General features: G+C 39.3%; 3 protein-coding genes across 7 annotated transcripts; 1 reads left to right on the plus strand and 2 right to left on the minus strand.

Annotated features, from left to right (window-relative positions):
• Nucleotides 1–40: 40 nt before the first annotated feature.
• On the minus strand, nucleotides 41–7,894 carry LOC109858258 (integrin alpha-PS1). Of its 2 annotated transcripts, XM_020435335.1 has the most exons (17): nucleotides 7,470–7,894; nucleotides 6,955–7,082; nucleotides 6,620–6,652; nucleotides 5,789–5,898; nucleotides 5,573–5,700; nucleotides 5,264–5,475; nucleotides 4,959–5,163; nucleotides 4,673–4,822; nucleotides 4,462–4,603; nucleotides 3,883–4,380; nucleotides 3,543–3,774; nucleotides 3,061–3,457; nucleotides 2,756–2,985; nucleotides 2,432–2,667; nucleotides 2,251–2,345; nucleotides 2,050–2,179; nucleotides 41–1,892 (listed from the first exon to the last, which is right to left on the minus strand). In XM_020435335.1, exons 1-17 carry the CDS (start codon nucleotides 7,628–7,630, stop codon nucleotides 1,662–1,664), a joined length of 3,318 nt encoding a protein of 1,105 aa, XP_020290924.1. In that variant the 5' UTR covers nucleotides 7,631–7,894; the 3' UTR covers nucleotides 41–1,661. The 2 variants fall into 2 exon arrangements, with proteins under 2 accessions (XP_020290924.1, XP_020290925.1); XM_020435336.1 differs by lacking the exon at nucleotides 6,620–6,652.
• A 301-nt stretch (nucleotides 7,895–8,195) lies between these two features.
• Nucleotides 8,196–13,190, minus strand: LOC109858251 (G-protein coupled receptor Mth2-like). 3 transcript variants are annotated; one of them, XM_020435328.1, is made up of 9 exons: nucleotides 13,110–13,190; nucleotides 11,999–12,256; nucleotides 11,390–11,610; nucleotides 9,673–11,302; nucleotides 9,344–9,422; nucleotides 9,042–9,226; nucleotides 8,799–8,964; nucleotides 8,589–8,679; nucleotides 8,361–8,451 (listed from the first exon to the last, which is right to left on the minus strand). In XM_020435328.1, exons 4-9 carry the CDS (start codon nucleotides 10,517–10,519, stop codon nucleotides 8,440–8,442), a joined length of 1,380 nt encoding a protein of 459 aa, XP_020290917.1. In that variant the 5' UTR covers nucleotides 10,520–11,302; nucleotides 11,390–11,610; nucleotides 11,999–12,256; nucleotides 13,110–13,190; the 3' UTR covers nucleotides 8,361–8,439. The 3 variants fall into 3 exon arrangements, with proteins under 3 accessions (XP_020290915.1, XP_020290916.1, XP_020290917.1); XM_020435326.1 differs by having other exon boundaries at nucleotides 8,196–8,679; XM_020435327.1 differs by having other exon boundaries at nucleotides 8,196–8,679; nucleotides 11,999–12,177; nucleotides 13,110–13,182.
• A 679-nt stretch (nucleotides 13,191–13,869) lies between these two features.
• On the plus strand, nucleotides 13,870–16,870 carry LOC109858250 (THO complex subunit 5 homolog). Of its 2 annotated transcripts, XM_020435324.1 has the most exons (11): nucleotides 13,870–13,989; nucleotides 14,063–14,200; nucleotides 14,281–14,495; nucleotides 14,580–14,655; nucleotides 14,736–14,921; nucleotides 14,998–15,130; nucleotides 15,229–15,468; nucleotides 15,565–15,667; nucleotides 15,762–15,963; nucleotides 16,086–16,383; nucleotides 16,464–16,870. In XM_020435324.1, exons 1-11 carry the CDS (start codon nucleotides 13,894–13,896, stop codon nucleotides 16,778–16,780), a joined length of 2,004 nt encoding a protein of 667 aa, XP_020290913.1. In that variant the 5' UTR covers nucleotides 13,870–13,893; the 3' UTR covers nucleotides 16,781–16,870. The 2 variants fall into 2 exon arrangements, with proteins under 2 accessions (XP_020290913.1, XP_020290914.1); XM_020435325.1 differs by lacking the exon at nucleotides 13,870–13,989 and having other exon boundaries at nucleotides 14,122–14,204.
• Nucleotides 16,871–17,022: the final 152 nt, after the last annotated feature.

A 17,022-nucleotide genomic window follows, 5' to 3' on the forward strand; every position in this document is an offset into this window, starting at 1 on the left:
ATATATATATACGTATACAATATATATAAACGTTTCTTTCTTTTTTTTTGTCTTTATAGAGAATAGTATAACAAACATCGGCAGGAAGATCATAACATTATATTACCTGAAAACTCGCACACTCACACGTATGTGTGTGCGCGTTAGCAGTCTCTATTTAAAAAAAAAAAACGCAAACGCGGCAGTGTTTCGCGCAAAATCATAATATACGGGGAATGATTTCCTCACCACACAACAAATAAAAAACTATTTGTTTGCGAGATGCTGTAAGCGTGTTTGTATATATCGCGTTAATTAAAAAGATCTCTCGTTTCTTAAAGCGATGTAACGTGCAACAAATATTTAAACATCTACCGTGTCTCTCCGATACACAGAAGCATTAAAGACACACCATTACGTCGATTGTTGCGGACTGTAAAAACAATTCCGCAAAATGCAATTTCCAAATATTTCAAAGAGCAAGCTTTTTTTTTTATATTGAATGTATTTTTGCTCTCGTTATTTAAAACTTGATTCGAATTGTTGCACATCTTGGCGTATTCTTGTGACACACAAACCTCGTGTGAAATTTCGTTTTACGTAATCGATTACTTCACGCGTTGTTGGATAAATAGTTTTAAAAAAATAAAAAAAAAAAAAAAGCTGGCTTTTTCTCTCTAAACGTACTAATATGTTTACGTTAACATTCGCATAATGCGATTTTGATAAAACTTACGCAATTTAATCGAAATGCGGAAGAAAATCCTTAGAAGTGCAAATGGAAATCTGTTTTAAGTAACGTAAGTCTTCTCTTCCATTTTTGCAATAAATACTCTCTGCTGGGAGATATTCGAGACTTAAAACGACGCGAGAAACGATTTGATGCGATTCTAATCATGTCAACGCTATTTTAAATGCGTATGGCACGAGTAAAATGTGAGATTATGAAATATTAAGAATTCTATTTTATACATTCGACAGCTAGAATTAAAAACGATATATAATAAAACGAATGTTTCATTACCCTACGAAATAAGTGCCTCTTTATCGGATGAAGCAGCCGTCAGTTCAAACTCATGTCCTATTTATCTATTCGGTGTGTTTCCTTTTGTTTTTTCGTCCTTTGTGGAATTTTGCATTAAACTTTGTAATTGGCAAAAAAAAAACAGACAATTTTCTTTTTCAAACCAATACATGCAATACAAAATGCCAAAATTGCAGATGTGTGCTTTGAAGATGAAAACATGAAAGAACTTATTTATTTAATCGTATATCTGAAGAATTACGATTAAATAAACACGTCGTACATAATATCGATCGAAATAATGTGATGCGTTCTATCCCGAAAGAATATTTCAACAAATAACTCGAGCGCGTTGGTGTACAAATTTTCCCAAACGTTCTCGAGGAAAAAAAAGCCTCGTCGCGTAAAACATCTAGCATTACACGCGTATCACAATCTATATTATCAATAAAACCGCGTGTTTTTTTAGCTGCTCGTGCGTGCGAAATACGCACATCCCGTGAGTTCTCGGGCGGTATAAAACGAGAAAAAAAAAAAAAAAACGCGCGTGCGCGCGCAAATATGTACCTTTGCATCATAAGTACTTACAGTTTCTTTTTTAAGTAATTATGACAGTTTGCCGCGATTATTTCGAATGCTTCGAGCCGCTAGTTGAATCTCAGTGTTTGAACAACGCCTCGTTTTCCGGATTATCGTCTCTGTGCTTCTCGAGATTGCCGGACAGCGTCGGATCGGGGCGTCGTCTCTTGAAGAAACCGAGTTTTCTCAACACCAATGTAAGCAAAATAAACAGGAGAATACCCGCGACCGCGGCCACTATGTATATCCACAGCGGTATGGGCTCGACTTCCTGCTGGTCCAACAGATCAGGATACGCAATCGTCTCAGCCTACGTGAGTTCGAAACAACATTATTTATTAGAAATTTTGCGGCGGAGACGCATAGACTTTCTCTAATTTTCCTAAGTATTTGTTTCGTGTATTTGAACAACAAAAACAAAATTCGACAGATTTACGTAACCAACTTTTGTAACAAGATATGCTTACAATCGCGTGATCGTCCTTCAAGTTTTCCTGCTGTATAACAATATTTGGAGGTATCACTATCCTAGCGGTGGATCCTATCTTGACCATGTCAACTTTCGGATAATCCTCGACCAGAGTGGAATTCCAAAGTCTGAAAATCGACACGCGTGAAAAAATCGCGAATCTAGTCACTAGAATTATTTCTCACATCTCAATTGTTACCTCGCTTTAACAGTGATCGTGGCTTCCTGTTTTCTCTGCAAGTTGTATATGTAGCACGTAATGTCGAAACATTTTGCCGTGCCGGCTTTGCAATTCTGTAAAGTAACAGAAAGATCTTCTATTGTAAAATCTTGCGCTCATCGAAATTTGAGGAAAGGTAAAAAAAAACAGTGGATCTTACCATTGCGACCACGCGATGCCGACGTCCGTCCTTATCGATAACCGTTCGCGTATTTACAACCTTTTCCGTGTCTCGCGTTACTCTTACGTGATTGGTGTAATTGTTGAAATGTTCATTCGCCGACGGACGTGACGCAGGTTGGAGAATGTCGAGGCCGTCGAAAGTGATACTATCCTGCAGTCTCAACGGATTGACCACGTGTCCCGGTGGCAGTATACATTCGCCGTCTCCCAAAGCTGAATCATTCACGTAATCAAATACAAATTTTATTTGACTTTATTCGTGAGCTCAAGTTTTATCACATATTCTAACTTGTTTCAGTACCTTGAACCGTTGGCATCTCTTCGATGTACAACAACCACTTTCCGTGCGCTTTGTCGTTAGCGACTTCATACGGCCACGAAATGCGCACCTCCACGGTGCTGACTTTCCACGGACCCTCGTTGAACACCTCGTAAATGTGCGACACTTTCGGTCCAATCTCGTTCAAGTGTTTTATCGCGGACTCACCGACCACTGGACCTCCGTAAAACGCCCATTGAGTTTTAGCGATCCTGTAAGTAGACAAATAACGTTAGTGCTGTGTGATGTGTCGTGAAAACATATATTGTACAATCGCATGAGATTACCCTTTAATTGAGAGCTCGGCGCGTTTCAAAATTGTAGCCTGCAACACGGTGGGTCGCTTCTCCGTGACTTCCTTCGATGTGGAATTGGCGAAAATCGTGAAATTCAGTTGCGACTCGTTGTCTTCGAGACCCTTGGGATCGAATCTCACTTGTATGTCCACCGCTTTGTCCTTCTTGAACGGATTACCGATCGAACACGACACCATGGTGGCATTATGCAGACTGCATATCACAGAATCGTTGCTCTTGCTGGCAATGTAGTTCAAGCTTTGCGAGTGAACGATGAACAGCTGAGCCTCGTACGCGGACTCGCCGACATTCGCCACATTCACCTCCAACACTATCTCCTCCCTCTCGCCCAGAAGCAGCTCGTAAAAGTTCAGCTTTACTGAGGAAGCTGAATTTTTTAAACATTAATGCAATTGTACAATGTGTGTAAAGTTTCACAAATTTTCTCTTAAGATGAAGAAACAAACACCCACCGGACAAGTTCAATTTGGCCATTACTTCCAAGTTACTCTCGCAAATGTCGTTGTTACCGCAGTCTTTCTGAAATACAGCTTCGAACACTCGCGCGGCTTCTTGCTGATTGAGTATAGGATAATTCTTCATCTTGGGTAAGGAAGCGCCTTCCGGAGGCATAACCGGCTCCTCTTGTATCAGCGAATAATTCAAACGAAACTTTATAGGAGATTGGATGTCGCGTGTGTTCTCCTGTTAGTTTAATAGTTAATTAGTTTTAATAAAATTAACGCGCGTACGCCACATTTTTCAAAACGTTACACAAAATACAGAATATCCTCGGTTTTTTCTAAATTTTACCTTCAAATAGACAGTCTCCTTCTGGCAGTGTATCAACTTCGTGGTATCTAAGGTAACTGTTCGGTTAACGTAATGAGGACGCGTGTACGTATTGGCACCGAACCAAACTCTCGAGAACTTCTTGGCTCCGGTGTAAGTTTCCGCTTCGATGAAATAATTCAATTTCAGATTCTGCATAGACTCTTCCTTCACCAGTGATTCCGTTTTGCAGCAAGCCTCGAATGAGAAACATGTGTGATTCGAATCCGGATCGGCCAAACAGCCAATCCTGTTTGGATCGATGGGCTCCATCGTATCGTGATACACTCCGTCCTTCTTGGCGTATCGTATGTAAGTAGTGATGTCGATTATCTTTTTGGAACGTAGAAGTACGACCGCGTCGTTTTCATAAGCTCCGATCAAAAGATCGGGATAACCGTTGTGATCCATATCGAGACCTCCGCTTAACGAATAACCGAAAGTTTTGAGTGGTGTGGGCACATCATCGGCGTGAATGATCTGTTAAGTCAATAAAATCGGTTAGAACAATTAAACGCACGTAGATCGAGGCAGTAGAGAACGCGGAAGAGTTTTTATCACCTGCGACGGTGTTTTAATGATGCCGTTCTTGGAGCCCAAGTAGATGTAAACTGTTCCCTTGCCTTCGTACGGAGCGCCAATCGCAATGTCCTCGAAGCCGTCTTTATTCAAATCACCCAAATTCGTCAGTGCGAATCCGAACCTGTCAATTTGACATTATTACGTTTCATGTCGACCCGAGTCAGGTAAAGCAACAAAAATGTGACTTCACCTCGATTCCTCATGACCAACGAGCTTGACGGGAGCACATTTCTCGTTATCCCTCGTGGTTTTGCACAAATCTAGCGCTGTATAAATGTACACAGCTCCGCCTTCCGTCTTGGTGAAATAAAACGGCGCTGCCACGACTAAATCGGTTACTCTAAAAAGAGTAAATATCCCAAGTAGAAAAAGAAGATAGTAATATATATGTGCGACAATATACAGCTTACAAAACAATGACAAAGTATATAAAAGAAACAAAGATAACAAATGTAGAGTATAAAACGTTGCTTTACTTGTCTCCGTTTATATCTGCTGACGTGATCTCGTATCCATAACTCGAGGCGAACTGCTCGCCGTTCAAGATGAGAGCAACGTCCATCTCCGGTTTGAATTCGTGCCTGATGAACAATATCACTTGACCCGTGCCGTTGGAACGAGGTGCTCCCGCCGCGTAAACCAAACCTTTGCCAAAGAAATTCCCAACAGCTACGGACATTCCTGCAACATTAAGTGTGTGATAAATTAATTATATTATCCAATATAAATGAAAATTTTTAAAACAATACTAAAACTTCTTTTTTACGTTGAATAAGTTTACCTAGATAACTGTATTTATTCACGGGCGAGGAGGTATCTTGCATTGGCGTGTTGTAAATCGTGTTGTCCCTAGTTAAAAATTCGTCGGACACAGTGAAGAGATACAGTGTTCCGCGCCAAGTGTGCGGACCCGGTGTGCCGATAACAATACGATCTTCCGAAGTGAACAAACCGCTGGTCCCTGCTTGACAGTAACCGAACTGTTCGTGTGCTCTGAGAAAAATATCGAAGAAATCATAAAATGGAGAGAAAATTTAAAAATTCAAAAGTGCAGTGAACGAGCCATTTTCGGACAGTTTGCTCGTCTTACTTGTTCGTAGGTTTTCCGGAGCAAGGCTTTCTCAGTTCGATACTTTCCAAGTTCTGTGACAGTATGTAGCACTGGCCTTGGCCCCACTGCGAGTCCGCTGTTTTCACAATATGACGATGAGCACACACCTAGCCAGAACAAAGCAGAGTTGTGAATATGTAAGAGAAAAATTTGTCTATGTAATTATCATGTTTGTGCTTTCTTCCACACACTCACCATTACTTTGCCACCTACACCTTGACTGCGCACGGTAACTCCCAGCCACTGACCATCTTTAATCTCGTCATTTCCTGGAGGTACTAAATCCTCCTTCTTCGACTCCGAAGCTGAAACAAAAAATCATAGCTTTAACATAACTGTAAAATGTTGTAAAATGTTTGAGTCTCATATCTGTTTTTAGGAATTACATTGCAAGTATCAATATATTTCAATTGTACACTGTAGCAAATTCTTTAGACATCATGATTTGTGATAAGTATTAAACATCTGTTATTGCTTTCACAATGCTATCATGCTGTCAAAATAACAGTTGCAAAGCACCAGCAAGAATTAATAAATAGAGAGAAGATAACTCCTCTTGCGGCACAAAGTTAGTAAATTGCAGAGCTCAGAAAAATACAAGTATAAGTAATTTTAATGAAGAAATGCTAAAGTAATTGTTAAAAAATTTTTATGCTTTTTACAAAAATAAAATGCAAGCAATTGTATATTGCAGTCACAATTTTCAGTGTCGTTATTACAAACTATAATTGTTAAAATGTTAATTTGCATTAAAAAAATAAAAAACCTGGAAAAAAAGTGGAGAAGAGCAAATATATGCAAAAACTGAAAAATTCAATACAAGATTAATATGTAACAAATCACAGCGATTAATGTTCTTTTTTTTCATATTGCATGCTTTCTTGCTTTCAACTCAATGATATTCAATATGCAAGAAAGATGTATGCAATTTGGATGTGGCAAACCAGTATGGTAAAAAAAAAAAAAAAATCCTCAAAGTCTCCATTCAATTTATTCTGCAAGGATCTTGCTGAGTTTTACACTTACTTGAATCGTTTGATTCTAATAGACCATCGTCCACTGTTTGGTTTGTGGAAACATAAGTTAACAAAAAAAAGCATCTTATTATACATAGCATTGCAATTGAGTGAACAAAATTTATAATCCAATGTACTTATTACGAAAATACGACGCATCTCCAACCCAAATGTCTCTCTCAACATTCAAATTAATTAAATAGTAAAGAAATATTAACAGAGAATGATGAGTGGTGAATGAACTGAATTGTCGAGTCCATCGAATACAGTATTACAAATACATCTTCGGTTATTACAAATAGAATTATTACGATAATAAAAATAATATAAATATTCTCAACGTACTCTTCATTCCGTCTGTGGGAACTTGGATGCAATCTCTCGTGTATGTTGTCAACGGACATTGCCACAATGCACCTGACCGATTTGTTCCAGGCTGCAGATTCTGATCTAAAGGTGCACCCACCAATATCCTACAAAGAAAAATTGTGTACTTGAGAGATATATCGTCACTCCCTACGTATAATCCCNTAACTCCAAAACGCAAATTTTAGAGGAGAGCAGTTTAAAAGTATAGAGCTTCATATGTTTCCCTATAGTTAGGGATCTTTCGGTTTCAAATTTGCACCTTACTTATGAATATTTTTTTTAAATATTGGGTGACCATAAAGAACATGACTTTCTAAGTGTCACTATGCAATAAACTGAAAATTCCATATGTGACACTTATGTAATTATACGTAGGGAGTGACGATATGTGAGATTAATTTCTTTAAAAAAAAAAAAAACAAGTCATCTTTGTGTGTACTTTTACATACAACTACATCACGGTGTTGTGATATAACATGAAGTGCACATACTTGCTAACGGATATCGGCGACGAAACGTCTATGTGTTCGGCGACCGAGTAGCCGAAATAGGAACCCTCGAAGCCTCTTTTGATAATGGGTATTCGTGGCTCGAGATTGAAAGCATGTGTAACGCACACGCTCAGAGCTATTAACGGCAGCAACGCGTTCATCGTTTTACTATTTTTATTTCTGACAGCACACTCGGTCTATAATATATATATTCGCAGAATCTTCGGGTCGTCTTTCCGAGTCTGTATCCACGTTCCAGTGATTTTCTCACGCGACGGTTTTAATTCTTTATAAATCACTCACATGCGTACTGGTACATAGTCCATGAACGCTGTTTTCACATTTTTAAAAACACTCACAACCCACCGACCCACCCACAAATCCCGGCTGTCTACTTTCACCACTTTAAACGCAGTGGCTGGTAAGGGGATCGAGAGGGAGTTTTGTCTACCTTTAAACCCAACCTGTGGAACGCGCCTCAGTCTCGTTCACAACGCGAGATCTAGTAACTTTCTCTCGAATCGACTTCTCGCAGCAGAGAGAAATCGATCATCGAGAGCGACCATTTTGCGAGTTCTCGTTCTTGGTGGACGAGAACGGGAGCTGTGTTTTGCGCAGACAGGAGCCAATTCTGTGAACAAAAGCTTTTTCAAATCTCTCGTGCTACGCGCCCGATTTGTGGAGCTCGAAAAAAAATATGCGAAAAATTGTAAGTATTTCACAAATATATTTCTGTAATTTTTCATATATTTCAATCATGTACTCTGACATAGACTTGTAAAAATAAAAATAAGACGTACAAGCTAATGCGTTTTTCGCGCAATCCGGCGGCTAACAACCGGACCGATTTGAACTTGTTGCGGAAACGCTCGGGTGCGCGTTGGAATTGGTTTCTCGCATTTCCTGCACTACTTCTTCCGATTGCGTCGTTGATGTGATAATCTGCGCGATGGTTGAAGTGGACCTGTTCTCACGCCTCAATCTAAAATGACAACACGGACTTTTGTCAATCCAACCGAATCGCTGCTTCAGCTGCCGTATGATCTTCTTCTTGCACACGAATATGATGAAAATTAGGACGCCTTGCAAGGAATTGAACAGATCTGCGAAAAACCAGACCTCGTACGGTTTGTTGTCGAACAACCACGTTGCCAGTTCCATGATCCAATTTAAGCCCATCAAGATGAACAGCTTCAGGTACACCCAGAACCTGTGCGAGAGCAAAAATATAATCTCTTATCTCTCTTTCGCAATACACATTCGGCGCAAAGTCGAGAATTCATCGCGGACAAATAGTTTGAAATTAAAAAAAAAAAAAAAAAGAAAAACCTTTCTTTATTGTTGTCGTGGCAACGGCTCTCCGAGTTCTCCATTTGACGGTCTATGCGCTTCTTGTGATACAGTATTCTCAGCGCGGTCCATACGAACAGGAAACTGTTGCAGATCAAGCTAATGCCTATAGGTATGTAAAAGTACAGCGTCTTCGCTTTTTTAGCTGGAAATGAAATTTCCATGTATTTTCAAAAGAGCGCCAAATAAAAGAAAACGAATTGCAACGTATGTAGCACTCACTGCCAAACCAAAATCCAGCTTTGCAGATCTGCGGTCTGATCAAGTAGTCCGGTATATTGGGAACAACATCCATAACAATGGTCAGGATAGTGACAACGAAGGGAACTCCCCAAGCGTAAAGCGAGTAAATCGCGAATCTCGCTCTGTTCGACTTTAATCTTCTTTGGTGCATTGAATGCAATTCTCTGCAAGATTTGTACAAAGATATACGTGACTAATAACAAACAAGAAAAAAAAGATACGGGATGCGAATGAAACAATTCGGTTGAAATTTATATGATGAAAAAAACTATCCGACTCACCCGAATGTCCGCCAAACGTTGAAGCACGTTACGTTCAGCCATAAGAAGGTCGAGTATATCGCGAAGTGGAACACGTAGGCTGGAAACCGTCAAACAAAAAAATACACACTCATAATCAGTTAAGCGTGCGTTGCTAATAATCATCTGTAAGCGAAACCGAGTTCTCTAATTTTTATTTGTTTTTTATTTTTTTTTTTTTATTGACTTTCGAGTTAATTCAGTTATTTTAAATTCAAAACTTATGTCGCCAGATTCTCGACTTTAATATTTACATCCGCTGTGGACAGATCTATATGCAATAAAGTGATTAAGCGTGTATTTATACCCACACCATGGAGCGCAGAGGGAATAATCTTCGACAGGATTGTCCAGCAAGAGTTGCAGAAACACGGCGAGTATCGTGATAGTGACGAACATCGAGGCGATGTACGCGCGCAGCATGTAGCCGTGTATGTTCTGGAATTCCGGCAGTATGGAGTATACCACAAACGTGATCAGAAGGAACGGCAACGAAATGAATATAGCCGCGGACACGTAGTCAACGCTTATCGCGATATGCTTTCTGCAGACGATCAGATCGAATCTTTCCTGATTCACCGTGGCCAGACAGTACTTTGTCGACGGAATGAAGTAATTGACGCGCAAAAAATACACCGACGCGTTTTCGAAAAATCCGTACACGCTGTCCGGAAAGTTCACGGGATCGATCATGAAATGTCTGGCTTTGTTGTTGCACGGACTTCGAACGACCAGGTCGAATACCTCGTGCAGAGGATCGTCGGTCTCGTACATGTTCGGGAAAGTGACATTGATGTTATCGACGAGACACTTCTCCTGTTTGAGGGAGAAACGATGACCGAGAGGACAGCAGAGCTGAATAGTATTGTTTTTGCGAGACTCAGTCGTGAAAGGGACAGCCTGATCTCTTCCATTCTTCATCTTCTGTTGCGCAGATTCATCGTCTTCTCGATCGGCGCTTATTTCTACCCACGTGTTGTTTTCAGCGAAAGTTTCACGAAAAGCTTCTTTTAGCGTCTCATTGTCTTGATATATCGTAAAATTCATGTAGAACACCATCAAATCATCAATTTGCTCGTCTTCACTCACAGAGTATCCTCCGGATTTGTTCGGAATTAAAACAACAAGAAGCAACGCGCAATGAGCGAGACGAAGCATTTTGTCGAGATGTTAAACACACGAGATTTACTGAATCTATGAATGTTTGAAGCATGAATGCGTGAAGACTGATTGTTACGATAACGTGTGGTTTTAACGTTTATGTTCAGGAAATCTCATTTCAAATCATCACGATTACAAAACAACGCAGAGTTTTCTCCGAAACGTGCATCGATCGATGCAACACGTCGTTGATGTAGATTCGTCGAAATAACACTAAAAATGGACATGCTTTAAACTTCTTTCTTTTATCGAAACTAACTATAATGCATCGAACGTGTTTTCATCTTCTTGGGATAAAAATGTTAATTGGTACAAGTTTGAAAAAAAAAGATCCTTTGAATGTTTGTTAAATATGCAAAATAGGACCGGTTTTTACTAAGACAAGGAAAACCTTTATATACACGGAAATGATCGCTCGCTGGCTGTGTTTCCTTGTGAAATTCCATCGCCAGTCTCGTGAATCCGCTACCTTGTTCAATATGCGGAATGCCAAGGTCTTGATTATTAAAACATTGTTCTCCATCGTTTAGGAAAATACAAAGACTAGAAAAATATTTTATCTTATTTTATTGTATTTTTAAATTCTGTTTGTGTTTTTTTTTTTTGTGGAAACGACTAAGAGTCTCGCTACTTAATAAACTTCTCTTCTACGTAATTATTTCTCATATTTTCTCAAATTCTCGACGCACATCTAAAGCGTTTTTCGTCTGAGTTAATTTACAATGCAAACTAGCAACATACTTCATCCCATTAACCAGTAGTAGAAGGTAGTCCCATATTCTATAATTAAATGCATCTTCAATTAGTAATGTAAAAATTTTTTATGTACATATTTAAAACTACAAATGTACTAGTAAAAGTTCATACTTAGAATGCACCATTATTCTCGTCTAATATTTTGAATAAGTCGTCAATCAATTTTATCGAAGATTCACGAGTAGTTTTCATCTTCTTGATATAATTTTCAAGTTGCATTTTAAGATGAAAAATATTTCTCGAATCTTCCACTTGAGCACTGGTCTTGTTTCCTTGTATATGTACACATACTTTGAGATCAGTCATTTTGATAATGTTATTTTCGTTCTTTCCTGAAAATCAATGTCACTGTTATCTCGCACGCGTACTCTCTTAAGTAGAATCAGTGCACTGCGCTGAAAATCAGTAAATATTTGAATCAGTGGAAGACTTATAACTACTGAGTCAGTAAATATTTACTGATTTTCAGTGCAATGCACTGATTCTACTTAAGAGATTAACAAATTATTAAATACAATGTATAAGATGAAATTTTCAAGAATATATAAAATTACGTCGATACGTATGTGCGTCTTTAAATTATTATTTTGGCAATTACTATATTATCTAAATTATAACTGCTACAAGATATTTAATAGAATGCGCTGCAGTTAATATAATTAATACTTTGCATTAATTATAATAAGAACTACATAACATTAAGAACTGCTATAGACAAACCTTGATCACGGTAGCCTTTGCACCAAGTATACCAACTACACGAACCAACTCAGTAAATAAAAACTCCTTTTCGATCGATTTGGTCCTGTTTTTTGCACGCACTTTGCCGTGCGCATTGATACGTTCGAAACGGGCAATCATAACACTGTTCTCTCGGTTCAGCGTCTGCTGCGACTTGTCTGTTCAAACAGAATCCCCACGAGTTTGTGATTCCGTCGAAAATAGCCGAGCTTATGCCTTCGAACTGACTACGTTGCGCTAAATCAATTGTAGTACCGATAAAAATACAGTTTCTAATGTTGATCTTCGCAAATCTGTTTCACAAACTTTCCTAGCAAATTTGTAAAATCTAAAAAGTAGCTTTCAGTGAAACATATGGTTTTGTATATATTTGTGTATATGTTTATTTTACAAAAATAAAATTATATGATACATTTACGCAATCGTATCGCGCCGTAGTGTGTTCGACTTGCGCGAACATTTTTGCATGTAATATCAAACTAGAAATGACACACAATTAAAAGAACAAGAAAAGAAAACCTCGCGCGGAGGACAAGTTTTACGACATATTGAAATAAATCAAAAGGCCGATACGAGCAGTAAAATACAGGTTGGTCGTGTATAAAAAGTTGTCTTTATTCAATAAATAGACGTTTCGGTCACACAAGTTTGGACCTTCTTCAGTATGAGAAAATTAAAGAGTTCAAATAAGAAAAAACATTTTAGTTCACTACATCACTAACAGATAAATGAAATTATATTATTGTAATTTATTGACATCATTTCATTTATCTGTTAGTGATGTAGTGAACTAAAATGTTTTTTCTTACTTTAATTTTCTCATACTGAAGAAAGTCCAAACTTGTGTGACCGAAACGTCTATTTATTGAATAAAGACAACTTTTTATACACGACCAACCTGTATTTTACTGCTCGTATCGGCCTTTTGATTTATTTGACTATTTCATGTGCGATTGATTGATTTTTTACGACATATGTTGTTATATTCTAGATTTTTTTGGTGATCTGTGGCGGACTCCGAGCGATTGAAGGAAACACTAAACGTCGGAGACAGACTGAAAGAAGCGCAAAATATTAACACAAAGTTTACTGGTGCTGGGCAGATGTTTGAAGTCTGTTTGCGAAAGGCAACTGACACAACAACAGAACCGGATGATATCGGACCGTTCAGAGAATCGAAATTAACCAGGCTGTTTCTAACGAGCGTTGTCCGAGAGAACTTGGCTCATCGTGAATGTCAAAATCCTTTGCCGAATTTTTATATATTGAGATTCCAAATATTTTGAGAGTTCGCTTTTTCAATCGCGATACATTCGGCTTGAAAGAGACCGGCCCAGAAAAATCGGGGATGTGCGGATTCGAACTCGGAGATCCCTCCCGCTCACACTGCTCACAGCCTTCGCACTCAAGCCGCGAGGCTAATCACTGGGCCGGTAAATCTGACAGTATTGCCGGATATTGCCGCGGGAAAATCGGTGCGTTTCCGCTCCGCGTCTTGCGTCCGCTATGATTGCGCATCAAACAAAATTAGGCTGCGTTTGGAAACACCACTTGCGTGCACATGAGCGTCAATCTATCTTTGTTTTAAATCTAATGAGCAATAAAAATTAAGTGCACACGAGTGGTGTTTCCGAACGCAATCTTATACTTGGCTTGCGTACGCGCGCGTGATTAGGTTTAAACACTGCGCCGATGTCCCCACTACTTGTTTTTAGTTCGTAGAAAATGTGATATTCGCCGTAGGTGGCACTAAAAACCGTTCCCACTTTTCTCATGTTTGACTTCTTCTCTAACCTCCTTGCATTTGTCGAAAAACCCACGGCGTGTGAGTTGGAGTATGTTGTATAATTGAAGAAGAAGAATTTCCGCGCAAAATGGGCAAAGAGAACGAATCGGATGGTACGAAGAAAAGGAGAAAATCCGTGAGTGCGAATAGCGGAACATCAGTGAAAGACGGAGATATGTACAAGGTATGAAGAAAGTTTGCAATGAATTGTGATAAAACGTGTGAATTTATTGCATGTGTATATCCTTCGATTCCAGACAATAATTTGTTTCGAAGAGAAGGAAGCTATCGAGAGACAACCCGAGGATGATTCTGAAAACTTTTTGAGAACTTGCAACGATATTCGAGCAGCAATGGCAAAGATAGCTAAATTGAAAGCCAGTGGAGATCCGAGTGTTTGTAAACAACATGATATATTCTTCTTTACATACTCATATCTTGCTTAGTGTAAATTTTACTTGAACAACTGTTTCAGGTAAAAGATGAAATCAGTGAATTGCAAGTTCAGACATCCCTTGCTTTTATAGAACTGAAGAAACTGAATCGCATGGAGAAGTTTCGTACAAAGTTTGCAAGAGATTCCTTGGTGGCTGCAAAAAGCAGCGTAGACAGCAGACATCTGCATCTGCAGAATCTGCTATATGAAGTGATGCATTTGAAGAAAGAAGTTATCAAGTGTCTTCAATTCAAGTAAATCTATTTAGATATTGTGACTGATACAATATTTTTCTTTTTTGCGCTATTTCTGAGGTAATTGAAACAATCTTTGTTTAGATCAAAGGATGAAATGATAGAGCTTGTTTCGGAAGCTGAATTTTATAAAGAAGCTCCAGAAACCATTTCAAGACCTGTATGTACATGATCCTTTCTTCTACATCTTTAATTGATAAAATACAAATTTTCACAATAAATGGAATAAATATATTGTAGGAAATAACAAGGAATAATCCTCACCAACTGAGACTAGCTCGTTTGGAGTGGGAATTGATGCAAAGGAAGCAATTGGCTGCACTGTGCGACGAATTAACAGAGAACAAAAAGGTAGTGGCGTCCAACATCGAAATGAAACAGACTCGCTTGGACAATCTTGCGCCTCAACTGCGTTCTATATTAGAGGTAAAAGGTCTTGTAATCTGTTTGTATATCACGTCGTTCAAACGTGAAAGAGATTTGAGTTTTTATTGATTTTCAGGCGAGCAAACCGCTGCAAGAAAGTCTCGGATTGCCGTTAGACAAAATTCGCCAAGAGCATCAAAAAGCATCATTGTTACCATCTCCTCTCTATGTGTTGTACGCAAAAGCATCTGCTTATAGAGACGCGTACGGTACGTAAAATAAAGTTTTACCATATAAATATATGTTACGTATAACAGACTGTGTGCTGTTGTTGTATAAATATCTTATCGCTCGAAATGTTTTGTAGACAGTACACTTCTAGTTAAAGTGGAAGGTGACGAGGACGAGGCGAAACGAACAAACAATCAGGACGGTCTACAAGAATCCGATTCCGACCCCGAGACTCAACCGGAGAGTATCGCGGAAGAAACACTCGTGCACAAGAAGAGACATCACAGATTATCTCGAGAAGCCAGGCAGGAGGAGAAGCGATCTAAATTGCTTCAGATACATCCGTTACACGTCAAAATTGTTATCACGTTAAAAAGTATAACCTCCTCTAGATATCAATAGATAAACAATTATCATCGTATACAAGTGAGAAATTTAATGTATCTACGAACGTTTATTGCCAAATTTTCAGATGAGACAAGGTTGACTCTTCAATTCTATTACATGATTCACTTAAAAGTCGTCACGGTTGAGTCAAAACTCGAAACCGAAGACTTGGGAGGTGTTAGCGCCGGGTATGTTGCTATAATGAACATGAATATTTCTATCGAGATGTTTGACGAATTGCAAAAACGTTTTACTAAAGCAAGATTAAATTGATTAACACAGAGATATGCTTGTGTCCGAGTCGATTCTCCGTGAACTGTATCCGGGTGATTTAGGACTGGAGAGTCCGAATCCAGCCAATCAGTATCAACTGTCGCGACACAGTCTGGGCTCGTTTTCATCCCTGGGATTGGGAATTCCGTACAGATGGGCGCAGAGAATGGCTGGTTTGCATTTCGTTTCACCTGACGTAAACGAACAAAAGGTACGTGTGTGTAAATCATGAAACCTTTCTCTTTATTGAAGCAGCATCTTTCGTAACAAAAGATGCGATTTTAGTAGGTTTTTTTTATTGTTAATGATCGATTGTGTGATTTTTATTTGAAGCTTGTGAGTCGAGAATTGGCGCAGGACTGTGTTGAGAGTGTGTTGAAGGAAATCAAACGGCGCGTGAAGGCGCGGATAGACCTGCGCGCCGAGATACGACAGCTGGAATCCGGCAATTTGCCGATCCTGATCAGCACGACGGATCCGATACCGCAGAAAATCTCCACGTCGCTGCACCGATTCACAACTCTGACCTGGAGAAACTACTCGAATTACGTCATTACGCCGGCGTTCTTCGAGCAGAAATTGGTGTCGTCACTGGACATCTTCTACGAAGCTGTACTTCGTCGTGGCAGTAGTACGATGATACTTTATTCAAAGTTCTCTCAAAAGATTGTCGTGTTTGCGGTCGGATATACTTACTTTCAAAATTTTCAGGCGAACTCGTGGCGAAGATCGCCATCAAGCCGGACTATCCGAAGATAGCGCCGGTGTTCAGCGTGAGCATTAGTCCGATGGTGCCGGCGTCGGCGGACATCATCAGGGACATCGAGAGAGAGGTCAATGTGATGTGGACCAAGTCGCCGACGTTAACGGCGCAGATTCAACGGCTGAGAGCGTGTTTCGATATTTATCTGGAAACTGAGAGCATGGCGCCGAAAGAGAAGATATTCTTTCATCCCGTAAGAGGGCGAACTCGCGCCCGACCGTATAAATATTTGCCACTCGGAGGAGGTATTTTCACTCACCGTTAGATCAATTCTAGATATGTTTGCATGCGTGCGTGCGTGTGCGTGTGCGTGTGCGTGTGTACATGTGTATGTGTATATGTGTGTACTTGCGCGCGTGTTATATATGTGTGAAATACATATGAGTGTAAGATACTTTGTTACAATTTGTAACAATCAAGTAATTTGTAACAAAACAAAAAGTTATAAATATTACAAATTCCTCCAAAGAGGATAGTAATTTTGTTGAACTTTTAATAAGAAATACA

This window comes from Pseudomyrmex gracilis, unplaced genomic scaffold (genome assembly GCF_002006095.1).
Source record: "Pseudomyrmex gracilis isolate BER0280 unplaced genomic scaffold, ASM200609v1 scaffold_196, whole genome shotgun sequence".
Taxonomy (NCBI): domain Eukaryota; kingdom Metazoa; phylum Arthropoda; class Insecta; order Hymenoptera; family Formicidae; genus Pseudomyrmex; species Pseudomyrmex gracilis.

Bases quoted from the DNA above. Each gene is read 5' to 3' on its own strand.
- LOC109858250 (XM_020435324.1), top strand. From the start codon at position 13,894: ATGGGCAAAGAGAACGAATCGGATGGTACGAAGAAAAGGAGAAAATCC. The intron at 13,990-14,062 runs GTATGAAGAAAG...CTTCGATTCCAG, and splicing joins AAGACGGAGATATGTACAAG to ACAATAATTTGTTTCGAAGA. The intron at 15,469-15,564 runs GTATAACCTCCT...CCAAATTTTCAG, and splicing joins AATTGTTATCACGTTAAAAA to ATGAGACAAGGTTGACTCTT.
- LOC109858258 (XM_020435335.1), bottom strand. From the start codon at position 7,630: ATGAACGCGTTGCTGCCGTTAATAGCTCTGAGCGTGTGCGTTACACAT. The intron at 3,458-3,542 runs GTGGGTGTTTGT...TAAAAAATTCAG, and splicing joins GGCCAAATTGAACTTGTCCG to CTTCCTCAGTAAAGCTGAAC. The intron at 1,893-2,049 runs GTAAGCATATCT...GAACTCACGTAG, and splicing joins TGAAGGACGATCACGCGATT to GCTGAGACGATTGCGTATCC.
- LOC109858251 (XM_020435326.1), bottom strand. From the start codon at position 10,519: ATGCTTCGTCTCGCTCATTGCGCGTTGCTTCTTGTTGTTTTAATTCCG. The intron at 9,423-9,672 runs GTGGGTATAAAT...GACGGTTTCCAG, and splicing joins TTCCCTCTGCGCTCCATGGT to CCTACGTGTTCCACTTCGCG. The intron at 8,680-8,798 runs GTTTTTCTTTTT...GCTCTCGCACAG, and splicing joins CACGACAACAATAAAGAAAG to GTTCTGGGTGTACCTGAAGC.